The sequence below is a fragment of the Bombyx mandarina genome, chromosome 10 (assembly GCF_030267445.1).
Source record: "Bombyx mandarina strain Sakado chromosome 10, ASM3026744v2".
NCBI classification, from domain to species: Eukaryota; Metazoa; Arthropoda; class Insecta; order Lepidoptera; family Bombycidae; genus Bombyx; species Bombyx mandarina.
The window spans coordinates 14091914-14112345 of NC_143217.1; the positions used below are offsets into that span (position 1 = coordinate 14091914).

At 46.3% G+C, this 20432-nt stretch overlaps 2 protein-coding genes across 13 annotated transcripts in view; both read left to right on the forward strand.

Annotated features, from left to right (window-relative positions):
- The window catches only part of mmd (disintegrin and metalloproteinase domain-containing protein mind-meld), a 937314-nt gene that overhangs the window by 347932 nt on the left and 568950 nt on the right, over nucleotides 1-20432 (forward strand). For all 12 annotated transcript variants that reach the window (XR_016323709.1, XM_089730674.1, XM_089730671.1 and 9 more), the window contains one exon: nucleotides 11683-11727. Coding sequence is in view for 11 of the 12 variants with exons in the window: in XM_089730674.1 (XP_089586800.1) it covers nucleotides 11683-11727 (45 nt within the window). In the remaining variant the exon portion in view is untranslated. The remainder of the gene's footprint in view (nucleotides 1-11682; nucleotides 11728-20432) is intronic.
- Nucleotides 1487-3787, forward strand: LOC149502257 (uncharacterized). The gene has a single exon (XM_089730480.1). It carries the CDS (start codon nucleotides 2189-2191, stop codon nucleotides 3785-3787), a length of 1599 nt encoding a protein of 532 aa, XP_089586606.1. The 5' UTR covers nucleotides 1487-2188.

Genomic DNA, 20432 nt, shown 5'->3' on the forward strand with positions numbered 1-20432 from the left:
TTTTGGAGGATCCCGAGAAGTTACGTCCAGCGGCTTTGTTTCATTTTCCCACATTTGTGCACTGTCACAGATATTAAACAGTTAATAAACCACCGTTATTACACATTTAAACCTGAAGAAACACTAAATAGACAAAATAAAACAAATCACACAACTTCACTCCTCGCGTTCCCGCCAAAAAGTCTTACTTCTTTTAATTTAACATCGACATACCTTCTGAATTTCCAAACTGTAACAAAAACCTCGAGCGCTTCTAACATTCCCTTTGACAACGTCAATTTGTCAATAACATTTTACCATTTCAAATCGTATGTCAAAAAAATAATAATGAAAAATACTTCTCTCTGATCTCACACGTCAGAAACAAACGAATTTCAATTCATCAAATAGGAGAGTGTTCTAACGACTAATATTGCCTCTTAAGCGAAAAAATAAATGTGAAGCATATTCGAAAGTTACAAAAGAATTTCGTATGATGCGTGCTTACGTTGTATAGCTTGTTGGGAACAAGGGTACCGCGGGATTGGTCTGACGACAATTCCCCTTTTGATTTAAGTGAATGGGCTACAGCTACTTACCTGTGACGAAGCTTTTCGGGCTCTTTTTGATGTTATATTAGTTTTAAGCTTGTACACGCTTGAACTTGTGACCTTTTCGGGTCACGGTTCTTCATGATTGAAGGTATTGGACCGGGTTAATGGCTTGATAAGAGTCAAAGGTCAGATGATCTTTCGAAATTCGACTAGAATTTTTGCTGTGTTAAACCAAGAATATGGTAATCCCACCCCATGCACTACTCTTCTCGTGAGAGTAATGGAATGAAATTTTATTCGTCAAATATTAGCTTGGAAATTTTTAATCACGAACGTGAAACAGGTGAAACCCATGGTTCGTTGTCAGGGAAATATTTCCGATGGTTTGATTGTGTCCGGCTAAAAATAAGGGGCATTTTGTCAGCCGTATTCCTAGCGTGATTTAATACTGCGTCCAGAGTTGAATGATACGACTGTGGCTGTAGTCATCAGAGAACACAGGATATATTGACAGATGCCTGAATCTCGCTTACGACATTTTCAAGATAAGCTTGTTTAAATACAAGTTCCGTACAACAATATTCGGACCGTCGGTCTACCGAGCAATATCACCCGCTCGGTGGAAGATCTTTCCGTCGTTTAAGCCTTCCATAACAAGATTTCTATAAGCGTAATGATTGCTTAGCATTAGGTGGGGCTGGGAACACTGTTTGTACATCTAACTATATACTCGAAATAGTTTTGTGACATTTTATTTTGACATTGTAACTATACTAAGACCTAAGAACTTATATCTCAAGGAGGGCGGCGGCATTTACGTTGTAGATGTCTATGGGCTCCGGTAACCACTTAACACAAGGTGGGCTGTAAGCTCGTTCACCCACATAAGCAATAAAAAAAAATGTAAGAAAAAAATGTAGTAGCATACCTTCACCCGGAGTCCCACTCCCAGGGGTATCGTCCGATCTTTTTCGTTGCAAGGATTCTTAGGTGTTAGGGAGGTAGGTTAGGTGTAGGTGTAGGATAGCCTAGTTAGGCTTTGCAACGAAAGAGATCGGATGACGCGGACCAAAACCAGCAGGGGGAGTTGCGGGCTCTTCACGCCCTTCACTCGCTGAAGGGTGTTCCTCCTGGAGACGCTCGGGCTCCCTCTCTCTTCCCCCTTCTTCCCCCCTTTTTTGTTTTTCTTCGGGTCACGTCCGACCCGTTTCGGACGTAGCCCATGGGAGATGGTGGGCCACTTTTGGCCTGCCTTTTGATGGAGTAGTGAGCCGGCGTTGCTTATGCATCTTCCGGCCGCTGGTCGCCATGTCCCCGGCTTCGGCTACAGGGGCACGCCCTCCAGAGGGGGGTACCGGTATACCGGCGTGGCTTCGTGGTTGTTGCTCTTTTGAGCGTCGGGCGGTGGTCTGTCGTGTTGCTCGTTGCACTCGGCGGGCCGCCGGCCAACCCGTAATCCTCACCGCGTGGGGGACGGGGGCCGCTGCCGCGAGGCACGGGGCCGCGAGGACGTAAACCTCTTTAAAAAATGCCCCAATCCTAAGCTCTGGTGCCCGGCGATGGGATGAATGGCTGGAGGGAGTCCAGTCCCGAGGGTACCAACCAGACCCCAGGGGACCGACCCCTGGTTAATCAAAAAGGAAACATGAAAAAAAATGGCACCTGTTAAAAATTTATTACCCCAGGAGGGTACCTCCCGCTCCGCGGGGGGAGAATCCCTCCGTGCGGTCGAGCGATCGGCCGCACGCTGCCCCACCGTTTCTGGGGGGGGCAAACATTGCCACGACGAAGGGGGCGACAACACGGGTCGCGTAAGGGACAGAGTCCCCACCGTGCTGCTGGAGAGGTGCGACAGCCTCATCTCACTACACTCGGCGCGAAGCTCCGTGAGGGGCGACGTGTCCAGTGGGAGGGAGACACCGGCGCTGTTTGCCGATTGTGTTCGGCAGCGGACTCGGCGGAAGCGGAAGTCGGCTCGACAGCCGGCGTCCTCCGCTCCGTCCGATTCCTCGGAGGGCGAGCCTGCCAGTGCCAAATATATGGCGTTGGCGGAAGGGCCGGCGACTGCTGCGGCGTCGCCCGCCACAGGATTTGATTTTGACAAGCCGTCGTCTTGCGGACTGGACGCTGCCTCCTCGGCGCAGTCCAGGGCCGCCTGCCGTGAGACAAAAAATAAAAAAAACAAAATCGGAGAGATCGAGCGCCTTCAGCGGTCCCTGACGTTGGTGGGTCCCTCTGACCCCCTCCGATCTTGTCAAATAGTCGGAGAAATAGTTACGACCATAGCGGCCAAATCAACTGCAGGCCTCAAGGGCTCCGAAGTGTCGGCAATGAAATCGGCGGCCGCCACACTAGAGGAAAGGTTGCAGGACGTCGTGGACCGCACCACAAACGCCGAGACGGCGGGCTTGCGGCAGGAAGTGGCCCTACTGCACGCCCGCCTTGAACAAGTGTCGACGGAGAATGCGCATCTTCAGTCGGAGAATGGGCAACTTAAAGTGGACATGGCCGAGTTGCGAACGATGGTTGCCGACCTCATCGAGCGGCAACGCAGCTCGGCCCCTGTCCCTCCTCCGCCCGAAGTGGAAGGCCTCAGCGAGGTCGAAGAGTTGAGGCGGCAGCTCCTTATACAGGAGGCGCGCAGCTCGAAGGTGGAGCGTGCGCGGCCGCCCCTCGCCCATGAGGCGAAAGACAGTGCGCCTGTGCCGGCGCCCAGCAGGAGGGTGCAGCCCGCTGTAAAGACATACAGCGGAAAGAAAGCGACACCCGCGCGAACTCCCACTGCGGCTGCACCTATACCCGCGGCTGCGGGGGTGCCGGCACCCACGGCCCCTGCAAGAAAACCGGCGTCCGCTCCTGCTCCGCCCCAGCCTGTGAAGGCAGGGCCCGGCAGGAGCCGGACAAAGAAGAAGGGAGGCGTCAACGCCGCCAAACCGGCACTGACCCCCCAGCCCCGCCCACTGCCCCCCGCCCCGGCCAACATGGATGAGGCCTGGACGACGGTGGTGCGGCGAGGGCCCAAAAAGGTAGCGGTGCCTGCCGCGCCGCGCCCCAAGCCCGCCCCTGCGGCCACCGCTCCCCGCCAACAGGGTCGAGCGGAGCCGAGGGGTCGAACTGGACGAAGAAGGCCGCGCGCCCCGCGGTCGGCTGCAGTGGTCGTAGAGCTGCTGCCGGCCGCAAAAGAAAAGGGCATCACCTATCACGAGGTGATGACCCGGGCGCGCGTTGCCCCATCGCAACGGCGAACCTCCTGACCACCCCTCCACAGGGTCGGCCTTCAGATAGCCCAGGATGGCTGCGCGTGGGCTGGGTTGTGGCCCACGTGCAACTGCAGGAGAGCAGGCCGTGGCGCTGTCTTCGGTGCTTCGGCACCGGCCACGGCCTCGCCAAGTGCCCCTCGACAGTGGACCGCAGCAACCTGTGCTTCCGCTGCGGCCAACCGGGGCACAAGGCAGCCTCCTGCACCGCAGCCGCGCCGCACTGCGTCTTGTGCGATGCGGCTAAAAGGAAGGCCGACCACCGGGCCGGGGGCCCGGCGTGCAAGTCCGCCCCCTCCTCTACAAAAACGAGGAGGGGCGGAAAGAAAAAGAAGCCGGCTGCAACAAGGGCAGCCGGCGAGTCAGTTCCCGCCGCGGCTGTTGTCGAGCCGCAGGGCGGGACAGACGAGGGAGCGATGGACGTAGCCCCGTAATGGGTTGCGTCCATCGCTTCCTCCAATGTAATTTGAACCACTCCGCCAGGGCACAGGATCTCCTCGTCCACACAATGGCGGAGTGGTCAATCGACGTCGCTGTCGCCGCGGAGCCGTACTTCGTCCCCACCGACCAGGACTGCTGGATCGGGGACGTCGACGGCTCCGTGGCCATCGTACTAAGACAGTCCGCGGCGTTACCCCCCTTGGATATGGTGGCCAGGGGACCCGGGTACGTCGCGGCTAGGATCGACGGGACCGTCGTGATCGGGGCGTACTTTTCTCCGAACAGGAGCCTCGCCGAGTTCGAGCGGTTTCTGGGCGGGCTCGAGGCGCTTTTACACCGCCTCGGGTCCCGCCCTGTCATCGTCGCGGGGGACTTCAATGCCAAGTGCACGGCTTGGGGTTCCCCCCGCACGGATGCGCGAGGCGAGGCCCTTTCGGAGTGGGCGATCGCGACCGGCCTCTGTCTCCTAAACAGAGGCACGGTCGCGACTTGCGTGCGGTGGAACGGGGAATCTCACGTGGACATGACGTTCGCGTCCCCGTCCGCCGTGCGCCGCACCCGCGGCTGGCGCGTACTAGAGGGGGCGGAGACGCTCTCGGACCACAGATACGTCCGATTCGAGCTCTCCGCCTCCTCCTTGTCATCGTCGTCAGCCGCGGGCGCCCGCGGCGAGGAGGAGCTCCCGCAAGGTGCGCCCCGTTCGTTCCCCAGGTGGGCCTTGAAACGGATGAACAAGGAGTTGCTGATGGAGGCGGCCGCTGTTGCTGCGTGGGCGCCAAAACCCGCGCGGCTCGCGGACGTGGATGCGGAGGTCGACTGGTTCCGGGGCACCATGGCAAACATTTGCGATGCCGCCATGCCCCGGGTCGGCCCCCGAGCACCACGTGGGGGTGCGTTCTGGTGGTCGCCCGAGATCGCAAGACTCCGCGAGGAGTGCGTGAGGGCGCGCCGCCGGAGCGCACGCCACCGCCGCCGCCGTCGTCGCGACGCTGCGTTCGCGGAGACGGCGGCCCAGCTGCACGCTGACTGTCGTCAAAAGCAGACGGCGCTGCAGCTGGCCATCGGCGAGGCCAAGAAGCAGAGCATGAAGACTCTCCTGGAGTCGCTCGACGAAGATCCCTGGGGGCGCCCATACAAGATGGTTCGCAGGAAACTGCAGCCGTGGGCGCTCCCGGTGACCGAGCGGCTCCAGCCTCGGCAGCTGAGGGAAATAGTTTCTGCGCTTTTCCCGCCGGCAGCGGGGGGGACTTTGAGCCCCCCCAGATGGACGCCACGTGGGGCACGCCTCCGCGTCGCCCCAGCGTTCCCGCTGCCGAGGAGCCCCCTCCCCCTATCACGGGGGCGGAGATCCATGCGGCCGTGTCCAAAATGAGAGCGAAGGACACGGCCCCCGGCCCTGACGGCGTTCACGGCCGGGTCTGGAGCTTGGCCTTCGAGGCCCTAGGGGACCGGCTCGGGGGGCTTTTCGAAGCGTGCCTCGAGTCGGGACGGTTCCCGTCAAAATGGAAGACGGGCAGACTGGTCCTTCTGCGGAAGGACGGGCGCCCCGCGGACTCACCCGCGGGCTATCGCCCCATCGTGTTGCTGGACGAAGCGGGCAAGATGCTCGAGAGGATCGTCGCGGCCCGCATCGTCCGGCACCTGACCGAGACGGGTCCCGATCTTTCGGCGGAGCAGTACGGCTTCAGAGAGGGCCGCTCGACTATCGACGCAATTCTGCGCGTGCGGGCCCTCTCCGATGAAGCCGTATCCCGGGGCGGGGTGGCGATGGCGTTATCCTTAGATGTAAGGAACGCCTTCAACACCCTGCCCTGGTCGGTGATCGCGGGGGCGCTGGAGTATCACGGCGTCCCCGCATACCTCCGCCGACTGATCGGCTCCTACCTCGAGGGCAGGTCGATCCAGTGCATCGGACACGGTGGGGCGATGTACCGCTTCCCCGTCGAGCGCGGTGTTCCGCAGGGGTCTGTCCTGGGCCCCCCTGCTGTGGAACATCGGCTACGACTGGGTCCTGCGGGGCGTCGTACGGGGTCCTCTCCCCGGGCTGAGCGTAATTTGTTACGCCGACGACACGTTGGTCGTGGCTCCGGGGAGAGACTACCGAGAGTCTGCCCGTCTGGCGTGCGCAGGCGTGGCACACGTCGTCACAAGGATCCGACGGCTGGGACTCGAGGTGGCGCTCGACAAAACCCAGGCCCTGTTGTTTCACGGGCCGGGACGAGCGCCGCCTCTGGGTGCCCACCTCGTGATCGGAGGCGTCCGCGTCGGGGTCGGGGTGACCGGTCTTCGGTACCTCGGCCTCGAACTGGATGGTCGGTGGAACTTCCGCGCTCACTTTGAGAAGTTGGGCCCTCGACTGATGGCGACGGCCGGCTCTTTGAGCCGGCTGCTTCCAAACGTCGGGGGTCCCGATCAGGTGGCGCGCCGCCTCTACATGGGGGTGGTGCGGTCGATGGCACTATACGGCGCGCCCGTATGGTGCCACGCCCTGACCCGCCAGAACGTCGCCGCGCTGCGACGTCCGCGATCGCGGTCAGGGCGATCCGAGGATACCGCACCGTCTCCTTCGAGGCGGCGTGTTTGCTCGCCGGGGCGCCACCCTGGGACCTGGAGGCGGAGGCGCTCGCTGCCGATTACCGGTGGCGTAGCGACCTTCGTTCTAGGGGGGGAAGGGCGCCCCGGCGAAGGAGTAGTTCGAGCGCGGAGGCTCCAATCTCGGCGGTCCGTGCTGGAGGCGTGGTCTCGCCGCTTGGCGGACCCGTCGGCCGGCCTCCGTACCGTCGAGGCGGTCCGCCCGGTTCTCGCGGACTGGGTGGGCCGCGACCGCGGATGCCTCACCTTCCGGCTGACGCAAATGTTGACCGGCCATGGTTGTTTTGGCCGGTATCTTTTCAAAATAGCCGGAAGGGAACCGACGGCGCAGTGCCACCACTGCGCGGACCGCGACGAGGAAGACACAGCGGAACACACGCTGGCGCGTTGCTCTGGATTTGACGAGCAACGCGCCGCCCTCGTCGCGGTCATTGGAGAGGACCTCTCGCTGCCGCGCGTCGTGGCTACGATGCTCGGCAGCGACGCGTCCTGGAAGGCGATGCTCGACTTCTGCGAGTCCACCATCTCGCAGAAGGAGGCGGCGGAGCGAGAGAGGGAGAGCTCTTCCCTTTCCGCACCGATCCGTCGCCGTCGAGCCGGGGGCCGGAGGCGGGAATACGCCCGTACGTCCCGGCCCCTGTAGGTGGCGGCCTCCCCCCGGTGAAGGTCAAGGGGCGACCTGAGGGGGTGAGGCCGCGCGGCGCGCTACCAGCACTCTAGCGCGCTGCCGTGGAGTGATTAGAGCGACCGGTCGACGGTGTATCGCGTCCCGACCCGGCAGGCTGGTTCTGGTCCAGCGGGGTATTCCGGGACACCAGCGGCACCGTCTGGGCGGCCCGACGGGCTGCCGTACCGAGACGGCCGACGTTTCAGAGCCTTCGATTCGCCTCGAAGGCTCCGTCGGCCGGGCGTCCTTGGGGTGAGCCGCGCTGTCTGGTTGTAGTGTTGACCGCGGTAGCCCCCCTACCTCATCCGGGTTCTGACCTCGGAGGGGATCGGACGTCGGGTGTAAGAGTGCAGGGGAGTCGTTTAGTGGGTGGGCTCTAAAATCCTTGGGCCCGCGGTCTGCTCACAACACCATGCAGATCGTTGAGTCTCACATACCCCGCGCGCCCCTTTTGCGCGGGGACCTCGTAGGAGGTTCGGCCCTCTACCCGAAAAAAAAAAAAAAAAAAAAAAAAAATACCTTCACCCGGTTCATTCACAATTTTTTATTTTTATAAAAGTAATTTTCCAACTTTATAGATATCATCACTGTCAACGAAGCCATTCTTCGGACAATTAATGTGTAGTCTGAACTTCATAATCCTAAATAATATTTAATAATCCTAAATAATATCGTGCCTCTGTCTTCACTCCATAACGCTATAAAGATAAGCATTTATGACGTCATAGATTTTGTAATGGCTAACCATTACAAAATCTGTCTGACTTTCCAATGTTATCATTATTATACTTTGTATGGTTTAATTAAACGTTTGACTTTAGTATAATTGGGTATTTTTCCTTTATTGTATTTCGATGGGTTTTTTCATTCATTAAAAATATTCGTCAATTTCCGACTGCTTTTATTAAATCGTCGCTCGAGCTGCCCGCTTGGAGTGATTCCATCAAATAAACCAGTCATATATTATTTTTGGGTTGTCATACATATAAATCAGACTAACTTTATTCACACTCTGATTTAATCTGCCAATTTTACTACCGATAATTAATATTAATACTCTCTTGGCCGGTCACATGGCTTAGTCACCTGACTTTAAAAGCAATCAATTGAGCAACTAATAAACAATAATATTTTAATGGTTTGCAATATAAACCTCATATTTAATAATAATTCTTAATATGTACAGGACTCTATATAATCATATTAATATAAAGAATCATAAACCTTACAATATGAAAGGCATAAACATACTTGGTTTGTTATTAGACAAAATTTTACCAATATATAAACCCTACAAATCAATTGTTCATCGAATTCAAATATTAATTTTCATGTTGAAATGTTTTTTCTTGTTGGAATTAAATCGACGATAATAATTACCGTCTCAATGCAAACAGGGCATGCTTGCGATTCGTTTGCTGAAGACTAATTCTGTTTACATAATGTCTGCTTCGCTAATGCGTCGATTTTTCTTGAATGGTCCAAGTTTTAAGTGATGACGTTTTTTTTTAACACAATCCATACTAATATAAAAAATGCGAAAGCAAGTTTGTTTGTTACGCTTTCCACATTTAATTATTCAATTGCCAATCGTGAAGTTTTGCATATAAGTTGTCATGGGCATAGTAAGGATATAAAGAGTGGTACCCCAAGTAAATCCTCAGGGACTTTTTCTTGACTATGGCAAATGAGACCACGGATAAAAGTTAGTTTAGACTATTTGAAATTATATCACACCAGTGCGATAGCGTCATATAAATGTAACAATCACTATCTAATTCAATATTCTTTGCAAATATAAGGTACATGGAAAAACTTTTTACCGCGAATCTAACTACAATTCATTCTTGCTCAAACCCGTTCAAATCTTAGAATGGGATCTCTAAAATTAAATAGTACATTAGTTCCTTTGCAGGAAATCTATCTATGTATCTACTCACACCCGTTTCCTCAAACACGTCCAACGTAACCACTTATGACATCACACTATTTGGAAACAGCTAAATTTTTATGACTTGTACCGTACTCATACTCAAGAGAGGAATAAATCGCGCCTCTGAGGACAATTTCCATGGATTTACAATCGTTTCTTCTTTTTTTTTTTAACACAAAAGAGGCTCCGTTCGCTAATTTAACATAAAAAGCGATGGAGCGTGCTTCCTTCGGGCACTGCCAAGAAAAATAAGGAAGATCTAATTAAAGTTTTGGAATAATACTCTGGGTCGTTTGGGCGATGGTGTTCTCATTGGCGAAGTGATAATCTCGATGAATTACATTTTCATTCGATTAGTCGAGTCGGATTAAAGAAAACGGATCCAGTTAAACGGATAACGGAGCTGATAATCCGTTCTGGCTAAATACCCTCCCGTTCTGAGGTTAGAGGCTGAAGTCTCAGTTGCGGATTGATCACAGCTTACAATAATTTAGAACGATAAGTTGGAGTAAGTCGATGGAATTCTGATTAAAGTGTTCGAAATAAAACGTTATTTACCTCCCCTTGAATATACCAGTGTAAAACTTTATGACGTGCTTTATCTTTGGTGACAGGACGAGATAAAAAAGGTAGAAAGAAAAAATATATGTACCAAAAGTGCCCAAAATAATGAAAGGAATCGAACGGAAGCATATATTATCTAAATTAATTACAAATTAAATAAAACAATGAACGCTTCATGGTTTTATTTAATTGTCTTTGTAAGCGTACGAGAATATGGTAACACCTGATAACGAGTGTTTGCTATCGCCCATGGACATTAATAACGTCAAAGACACACAGCCAGGCTACTGTCACACCCAACTGAGTGTAACTGTTGCTCAGTTATTAGTAAAGATGTGACTGACAAATTAATCATTCAATTCTAAAGGATACAATTCTTCTTTTCTTGTTTCCAAGGTGCTTCTTCTATTAGTATTGACGTGAGATCTCTACCATTAAAAGCTGTAAAATAATATAGAAACGATTATGGTTTTTAAAAATTGTTTTACATATTTATACGATTTGTATACTTTGTTATATTTGGAGTCAGAGCAATGAACCAAAAAAAATATACTTTTTTTAATATAGTAGATATAGCTGGAATATTTATTTACATTCCCATTAGATTATCAGAGCGAAACATATTTGATAGAAACAAAAAAAAAATAGCGAGTTATTCAATCGTACTCCCAACCAACAGAGTTTCATGAGAAAAAATTGTAGCACACTGTCCGGAAACAGTAAACAATAAAACCCTTGACAACAGTGAACCTATCTGCCTAACTAATTCAGTCCTGCCCTTTTAACGTTTTAAAAGTTCAACACTTACCCAGAATTCCCGCAGGGCCTTCCACTTACCCCTATTTCGACCGTTCCTTTTGAAGCATCAAGCCTGATTGAATTATGTCCTCAAAATTTTACAACATTTTAATTGCAATCAACTTTCTTGCTTCTTTGATGTACATTAACGAAGCGGTCTGAGATGAAATACAATGCTAATTTCTATAGTATTTGTAATTTTACTGCCACTAGATAGATTGGTCTTTTGCTCGTCCAATTCGACATTTCGGCTTAGGCCATCATTGAAAATTCTTTTTTTTTTGCTTAGATGGGTGAACAAGCTCACAACTCACCTGATCTGAAGTGGTTACTGGAGCTCATAGACATCTACGACCTAAATGCGCCAACCACCTTGAGATATAAGTTCTAAGGTCTCAAGTACAACGGCTGCCCCACCCATCATTTCGGATCCTCCCGATCCACTAGCGGTGCTTTTAGGTACCCCAAGCACCGGTCATCGTTCTCGTCGAACCCGTCTCTTGTGACGAAGGGCTCGGCGAGTAAATAAACCCAAAGACACAGCCACTGAGTTTCTCGCCAGGTCTTCTCAGTGGGTCGCGTTTCCGATCCGGTGGTAGATTCTGCGAAGCACGGCTCTTGCTAGGGTTCGTGTTAGCAGCATCCTCGGGTTTGAGCCCCGTGAGCTCACCTACTAGTTAAGCTTACGTTAATATGGTCTCTCTAGACCATCAGCTTAGGTAGGGAAAAAAATCTTCGTCTGGCTGTTTTTATCTATATATTATTATGTATATATTTAAACGTATATAACTATGTATGTCAGTCTGTGGTACCCATAGTACAGGGGGTCCTATATTGGAGCCGCATGACCGTGCGTGATTTGATCCCAGTTATTTTTATTTTTGTTATTCTTTGCAGGGTCGAGGATACGACTACCAACCGGGAACGAGGTCGCGGGCTAGGGTAAGTCCTTTTGTACTAACACATCAACTGATACGTTAGAATAGTTAGTCATAGACTACAATATCGCAGCAGAAAATTGTACTTATGAGTACAATAAAAGCTGCTTATTCGCGCTTCCTTCATTCGCATTTTCACTATACGCGGATTAAAATAAAATGCGATCCAATCCCAATTTTTGCGGCTAAAGATTTCTTTATTCGTGGATCTAATCAGCACATCGGTACATACACATTGATAAAAAGGATTCCAAAATGGAATCCAACCGAATATCCTTTTGTAAGCGCGTCGTCAAATGGATTAATAAAAAAGTAAAATAAGCCTAATTACAACTATGCTTAAAGTATGTTGTTAAATGATATCGCCGCTGTATATACTTTTTTTTTTTTTGTCACCTAGGAACGTACCTATTCGCCATAATACCACTTAAGTAAATTACCATTCCATATTCACGGCTTCTGTATTTTCCGCGTGCAAATTTACGGAACATATACCCCGCGAATAAAGAGCTTTTACTGTATATGCAACCGAACAAATAAGCTATACGTCACAAGCTCAATGCGTGCTTTACCAAAGTTTCAATTGAATTGTATCATGTATTTTAAAGCTATAGAAAAGGAAGTGTGAAAGTAGCCCCGGTAATCAACAAATTAAAGAGCGGACGGTTAGCGTAGTGTGGACATGTGATGCGTAGAGAGAAGATGCATGTGACTAGGAGATGTAGAGGTAGAGAGGGAAGATGTCGACCAAAGAAGACATGGATGGAGTGTGTGAATGACGATATGAGAGAGAGAGGAGTGAGTGTTGAGCTGACAGCTGATAGAAGAGAATGGAATAGAAAAATTCGCTGTGCCGACCCCACCTAGTGGGATAAGGTTTTTTTTTATTGCTTAGATGTGTGGACCTGCTCGCAGCCCACCTGGTGTTAAGTGATTACTGGAGCCCATAGACATCTACAATGTAAATGCGCCACACACCTTGAGATATAAGTTCTAAGGTCTCAGTATGGTTACAGCGGCTGCCCCACCCTTCAAACCGAAACGCATTACTGCTTCACGGCAGAAATAGGCGGGGCGGTGGTACCTACCCGTGCGGACTCACAAGAGGTCCTACCACTAGTAATTACGCAAATTTATAGTGGAGAAAAAGGTGGAGAAAAAGAAGAAGAAGAAAAGCTTTTTACCCAAAGCTTGAAAAATGATTTAATGTTATAATGCATACACGCTCATATCGTATCTTCAGTTATTGAAATATGTCGACTCCTGTCAAACAATAAAGCGCACTCCGCCCTATAATGAACAAGCCGGCGACGTGTATCCTCGCGTCAAGTTTATTGTCGTTTGAATCGCTAATTAATACAATATCAATCACTTAAGCCATAAATTACACCTGGCAGATTTCGTAGTGACGTGAAGGCGAATGATCGAATGATTCAATCGAGTGAATTGTTATTTGATTTTATGACGTCATACTTTGCAACATGAAACATTTGAAATGAATAATGTATTTATTTTGATACAAGAAGGTATGTATTCGTTTAAGTTTACGCAATATTTCTAAGCACTGGGAAGTCCTAATCCAATATAAATCCTACCTATGATTTTAGTATTTGAAGAAGTAAACGCATTTTCACTGGTGGTAGGACCTCTTGTGAGTCCGCACGGGTAGGTACCACCACCCCGTCTATTTCTGCCGTGAAGCAGTAATGCGTTTCGGTTTGAAGGGTGGGGTAGCCGTTGTAACTATACTGAGACCTTAGAACTTATATCTCAAGGTGGGTGGCGCATTTACGTTGGAGATTTATATTGTTATGATTTATATTATTTATAAAGGTTTATAGTTAGAATTGTATTTAAAACACTTTCATAATTTAGGCGTGTTCAGCAATTTTACATACGCGATCCTGCGGACCTAATGGTAAACAGTCGACGTCGCCCTAAACACGTCATTTCGGATGTTCCTGATCAAATCCGATCGGTGCTTTTAGGTACCTCAAGCATCGGTCACCGTTCTCGTCGAGGCCGACCTTGCGACGGAGGGTTCGGCGAGTAAATTAACCCACAGACGTAGTCCACTGAGTTTCTCACCGGATCTTCTTAGTGAGTCGTGTTGCCGATCCGGTGATAGATTCTGTGAAGCACTGCTCTTGCTAGGGGTATGTTAGCACGGTTTTGCGGAGAGAGTGCCTCGCGCGCCTTATTCAGGGCGCAGTTTCCTTCAAGGAGTAGTAGAGGGGGCGCAGTCTTTTCCTCTCTGGAGGCGTCGAGGTCCGACATACCCCGAAGTCCGACCTTGAAGATGTTCATTTTTTGTCTTGGTAATACTTCAGAAATAATAATACATTCGTAAAATAAGAACATAGTATTATTCATGTTGAGATTGGTAGTTCAAAGCCAGGTGAAAGACAAGAGATCACGCGGCCGATCACCAACCCGCTGGACTAATAAATAAGGCAATTGAGTCCACCGTGCTCCAATGTACTCCAAACGCTTCGAACCGCCAGATCTGGAAGCGCATCGCCAGGAAGGCAGACTTCGGGAACATAGGCGATCTAATAAATTCTTCTACAATATGCACATCCGAAAAAGGCTCTCTTCCATCTGCCGGGAACGTGTTATGTGGCTTCTTTGGACACATCGTGCGGTTTCCCAGACATGAATTACAGAATCTCATAATTACGGGTCGCATAGAGGGCAAGCGCGCCGTGGGCAGAACACCAGCCAGATGGTCAGACCTAGTAAGAGAAGCACTCGGTGGTAGTCTGTACCATGCAGTCCATGCCACCCATGATCGAGCACATTGGAAGTACGTCGCATGTGGTCGCGATCCTCAGTAGTGAGGGAACGATACAGAAGAAGACATGCACATCATCAGGATAACCAAGACCACTCTGACAGGAGTACCCGACTAAGAAGAAGAAGACTATTCATTCATCGATAAACTTAAAACAATTTTTTTTTTAATTCGCTTTTTTTTCCATTATATTTGAATGAATACATTGATGGCTATTATTGGCCAGCGGTGACGTGATATTGCACGAACCAATGAGAAATCAGGGAACGCAACAGTGGCATCAATTGTCAAAGCTTAAAAAAATATTACACGAAGAAAAAAGATGGACGCCCATGTCAATTCTTTTTTTGTAAAATAATTAAAACCAATATAATTAGTATTTGAAGAAGTAAACGCATTTATTCGTTTTCCTGGCCACCTCAATATACCTCTAAGAAATAGACGAAACAATATTCCAACCAGTAATTTGTAAAATTTTCAACCTACGTAGTAACTAGCGGACGACTAAATTATTATTCGCCGACATTTCAATATTGTGCTAACTGCTGCCTAAATTTCGATGAAAATTATTTGTAAAACTTTACGTTTCATTTCGCACAGTATTCGTTGATTTAATTAAATTAATAAAGGTTATGTTGCCATAATTTTATCGTGTAAGCTAGTCAGATCACGATCTAATTAATCGCCCCTCCGTTGAACTATAAATTACACCTGGCAACACAGCGCCTAGTCACGTGACCGGCTAACGAATTATTCATTTCGTATCGATCATTAGACTCTTTTGTATTTGTCGGTTGATATAGCGGATAATTTATATATAGGCGTTTTTTTTTATTGTTTGTTATTGTCGATGTCCAGGGGCAGTTATCGTGTCTCCTGATCGGGAAACCTACGAGCGTGTTTACTATAGATGAGTTAAAAAATCACTTTCACCATTAATATATTTTGTACCTCATTTCAATGATCTTGGAAATGCTTTGAATTAGATAACATTATATAAAAATCACTCTAGGAAACAACATTGTGAAGATCTGCTACAGAGCATGTGTGGTCTCTCAGTAGACTGCCGTTCTTTGTGTTGTGGTTTTGGTACTTATACAAATGGTGGATTGGCTTGAAACCTTTAGCGCGAATTAGAGTAATGTATTTTTTCTGCTGTGATGACTGATTGGGATGGGTGACATAACAAAGCTTCTTCAAATTTATGTTCTATTCCATAATTTTACATAGAACTAAACAAATTTTGAAGTCGTCGTAGCCTAAATAGCGCCTGGTATATTGGTATCAAGCGATTCAGCCGCATTCCGCATGCCGGCCTTCGAATCCCGCAACCTGGTATTAATTTTTATAACAAAATACTTATATAGACCTGCCTTTAGCTTAAGGTAGTTTAGACATTATTTTTTATTATATTATTAATATTATATTCTATATTTCTTTAAAATCCTATTAATTACACAATATTTAAAAAAAAGGTATTAAAATACAATTTTTAAAAACACTATGTAAAAATAGATTGCCGCTGATGGCGGTGTCTACGATGCAAGCCAGTAGTTAGGACCCCAGAGTGTGAAACCTCCTCACTATAAGCACAGTATCGAAGATTTATTTATTATTATTATTGTTTTTTGGGACATTGATTTTTATTTTATTCCGAGATTGTTCTTATTGTTTTTATTATATTTTTATATTCTATGTGAAACGTTAATGAGTGTAATATGGATGAAACATCTGAAGTAAATAAAATAAAAGTATATAATAAATATATATAATTTGAATTTGATATAAAAAATAAAAGATAAAGCACTCGGTGCACTCGTATGGAACGAGGCTACTTTGGCTGTCTTTAGATTTAGTAAAACAAACTTGACATGTGTTCACAAATACCACTACGCAGGAACAATACCGTGTAATTAAAATCAAATCAACAAAACTGTGATTTGCATAATTACTACACTATTAAGACACAGTCGAAGCTTACACGCTATTTCAGTAGGACCGTGAGCTTGTTGCTTATCCTATTCCTGCATGTGCAATAATAACGAAAGTGATTCAAGTTGAACTAGAAACTTATTGAAAACTTTAACAAATTGTCTGGCGTATTCCACTCGACATTGTACTACGAGAACGCCATTACGATCGTGTCTGATATCAGATTGGAACACAAACTGGGGAGTGTTTTTTCAATATCACGACAAGATCCTACGGAACAAAATAGGCAACGCTTGTGTATACGTGGGTATTGTATGATTGTCGCTAAAAAAATTCGTAAGGAATTCGGTAGTTTGGAAATATGGTTTGGCCTTTAAAGAAAGAGAAATACGGCTAACGTAATAGAGAATAATCACCGTCGATCATAGATTCCGTTTAGACTATGCATGAAAAAGATATGCTTTAGGACATATTGTAAATCCACACGGGTAGGTACCACAATCCTGTCTAATTCTGTAGCTATCCATGCAAATTAATAGAGGTATGAAGAAATATGCTATTTTTTGTACGTTATTACAAAGTTAAGTCTTACACTGTGTGCATTACTAATTTGTACGTTATTACAAAGTTAAGTCGTACACTGTGTGCATTACTAGTAAAAATCTTACGTTACGGAAGTTTTTTCCCGGTTACGGTACCCCTCCGCATCGTCCCATAAGGAACTTCGTTCCAAAATGTTATCGAATCTGCTTTCACAATCTAAAGGCGGGAAACGACATCCATGTTGTGATGACTATGGGCCCCAATAACCCTTTTACACTAGGAAGGGTGGTATGAACTTCTCTACGAAATAAAAATTCCTTAGTGTTTTACCTATGGGTCCTTTAAGTCTATTCTCTCGGCTTAAAGAAGAAGAAGAAAATGTCAATAAATTTAAAATGTCTTCTACATGAACTAAATCAAAATCAAGCGGTCCATAACCGATATTGAAAGAGGAGATATAAATCAAAAATATAATACCTATCCGCCATACATCAAAAGCTAAAACCCCATAAATTTTATACCCGACTCCAAGCGCTTGGGAAATCTTCGGTTCACTGTCTCCTACTAAAACAATTGGACCATAATCTTTTGTTTTAACATGCAGAAAACCAATTTGTCAAACGTGTGTATTCACCAATGATGAGGGAGATCCCAATTTGGACATAAATATTTTCTGTGACCCAAATAACTTGTTAACAATTAAAAAATCACGGGCTCTTGAGTCTCCTTCTAGCGTTTCCTGAAGTTTGTCTGTCGTATATTAACAGTACAGTAACAGTAAATTTTTTTCGTATCTAGCTTCCTAATTGTTGGAATTCTTATGTAAAATACTGGTAGAGGAAAACCAAAACTGTTCGAGCTTCAACCTCTTAAATGCTGTTTATCAAGCGCAAAAAAATAGTGTAACTTCATGTTCTGTAATGGCTAGAAAAAATTAGGGCTAGGTAAATCGGATATATTACTACTTACTGATAATATTAAGAAGAAAATTAAGCAAAGGCCAAATTACGGGTTACAGGAGGACATTAGCTTAACGTAACTAGTCACTGGAGACCACGTACCGGTAAGCGCAGCGTTGGGCATCCCCTTGCCCGGTGCACTGATGACTTGCAGTGCATATGCTGGAGAAGTTTTGTTGCGGAAGGCGGAGGACCGTTCATTATGCTGGACCATGAGAGAGGCCTACATCCAGCAATGGAGAAACACAGGCTGATGACGGACTTGTATTTTGTTTCCAATTTTACTCTTCAAAATATTATATGTCCACCATTATATCTGAATCACGTGGAATACTCCAAGCAACCAACGTGACACACTTACAAAACAATGTCACCCAAGCATCTTCGTACTCACTATAGATAATTCATCACACATTCCTTGGATTGGATATTCTTCGTAACGAAATGAAAATATCAAAGAAGGAGGGGGGAGAAGTAATTACGACGTGAGGCTTTGACCGTGATCACGTAGGGGGCGTAATTAAGGTAGGGGGTACTCCGAGCAGCGATCTTTTCCCTTAGGTGTGCTTTTGTACAATCTTCTCTTTGAGTTGAAACGCGGAGATGTATTTAGGTAAAAGTCTTGTGGCTTCTTTTATGAATGTCAGATTGATTTTGTGACTTGCCGTACTTATTTCAGCTGTTTGTCAGTATTAACAGACTCGATGTGACGTAGGTAATGTCGAATTGATATTGAGAATACCAGTCGTAGCCATGATTTACTTAGATGACGTTAAAAGTTTATCGGCTGAATGAAAGGTTTAACTATACTAGTTGTCCCGCAGTAGTCGAAATTCGACTATAATTAATTGAAATTATAAACTTGAACATCATTATGGTTCTATTGTCAAAGACTATTATATTTCTACAATCACAGATTTCGCCAAGGCTACAGTATAGACAAATAATATTAAAGATAATCAATATTAACCTATTCTCAATTTGACCACATACTTCAAGCAATAACAAAAGTTTGACAATAAACAAAGAGTATAATATATTGTTATATGTGTGTGTGTCAAATACATGGTAGTGTGTGTAATGTTTTTTTTTTATTGATTTAATGTATTATTAACGCATAAGTTTTTAAAATATGGACATTCTGCACTCCTTCTCTATATTCTCTGTAAGTTTGGAAAATTTCATACTCTTCCGTTCGCGCAATTTTCGTAAAAAGGGGTACAAAGTTTTTGCTTCACGTATTAATATATAACTATATTACAAATTTAACTCATATTAGACTAGTTACGGTTTGATATGATTCATTTCTTAGAATTCCATAAATACAACAAAAGATCTAACTTATTTAATCACCCGTGTTCCCGTTTGAGAGCCTATTAATGAATTATTGACAATGTTAATTACAATAAGCTTTTTGGGCCCCATTTAAATTAATGTTCAACTAGTGAGAACACAAAAAAAACACGAAACGAAATCAAACCTTTAAATATTTACAAAACATCCCTTGATGCCAAATTTTGTTTCGACCTCCAAAAAAACCCTTGTCTTGTTACCAAAAGGAAACCATAAATAATTCATTAGAAAGAATATAACAAAGACAAACCCCGCAGGACTGGGACCAGATGATCCATAATCCTCGGTAAACAGGTTTATTAATGAGTGCTTCTAATTTTTGGGACAGCAGGGAATAGTATGTAGGATTTAAGCGAACGAAATGTAATTACAATACACTTTCTAATTCGGTATGAGTTCCATGGGGATTACGTTTGACAAAACCGTGACGGGTTTTGCTCACTCTCCTCTTTAGGGGTTCGAGTAAGACTGTTTTAGGATTTAAATGTCTTTTGTTTCGTATTAAACAGTTAATTAGAACGCTTTTTCTTGGGTCTTAATATTCTGAGTCTTATACGTTTATTTCGTGGTTGATATATTGTTTGCTTTGCCTTGTTGTTCTTTTGATGGGAAATATTTATTATACATACTGTGTGATAATATACGTACATGGAATGTAATCGAATTGTTTCCGAAATGGAATGCATTAGTAGTGTTGAGGTTTCTTCCGGTTGACTTCTTCATTCGAAATCAGATCCATCCAGCTATCACGACATTGGGAACTAATTTCAGAGGCATCAGCTTAAAATTCCTGTGACGACAGATCGAAACACAATATGCACAAAAACAGTGAATAGGGGCTGATTTGGCGCATGGTACACCGTTTGCTGATTTGATACTAGTCGCCAACTACAAATATGGGTTTCTCAACTGATTAGTCCTCATATTTTCAAGCTATTATGATTTTAAGGCATTTTACATGGTACGCCGCAGCGTAGCCGTTTTGAAACAGCAGATCTAAGCCGCAAAAGTCGTGTGCTGTCCACGATATATAAACATTCTAAAACCATGAATGGGTTTGCGCTTGATTAAGCGGATCAACATTGTTCACAATTTGTGTCGAGGTTGTACTATAATCATACCGTTTCG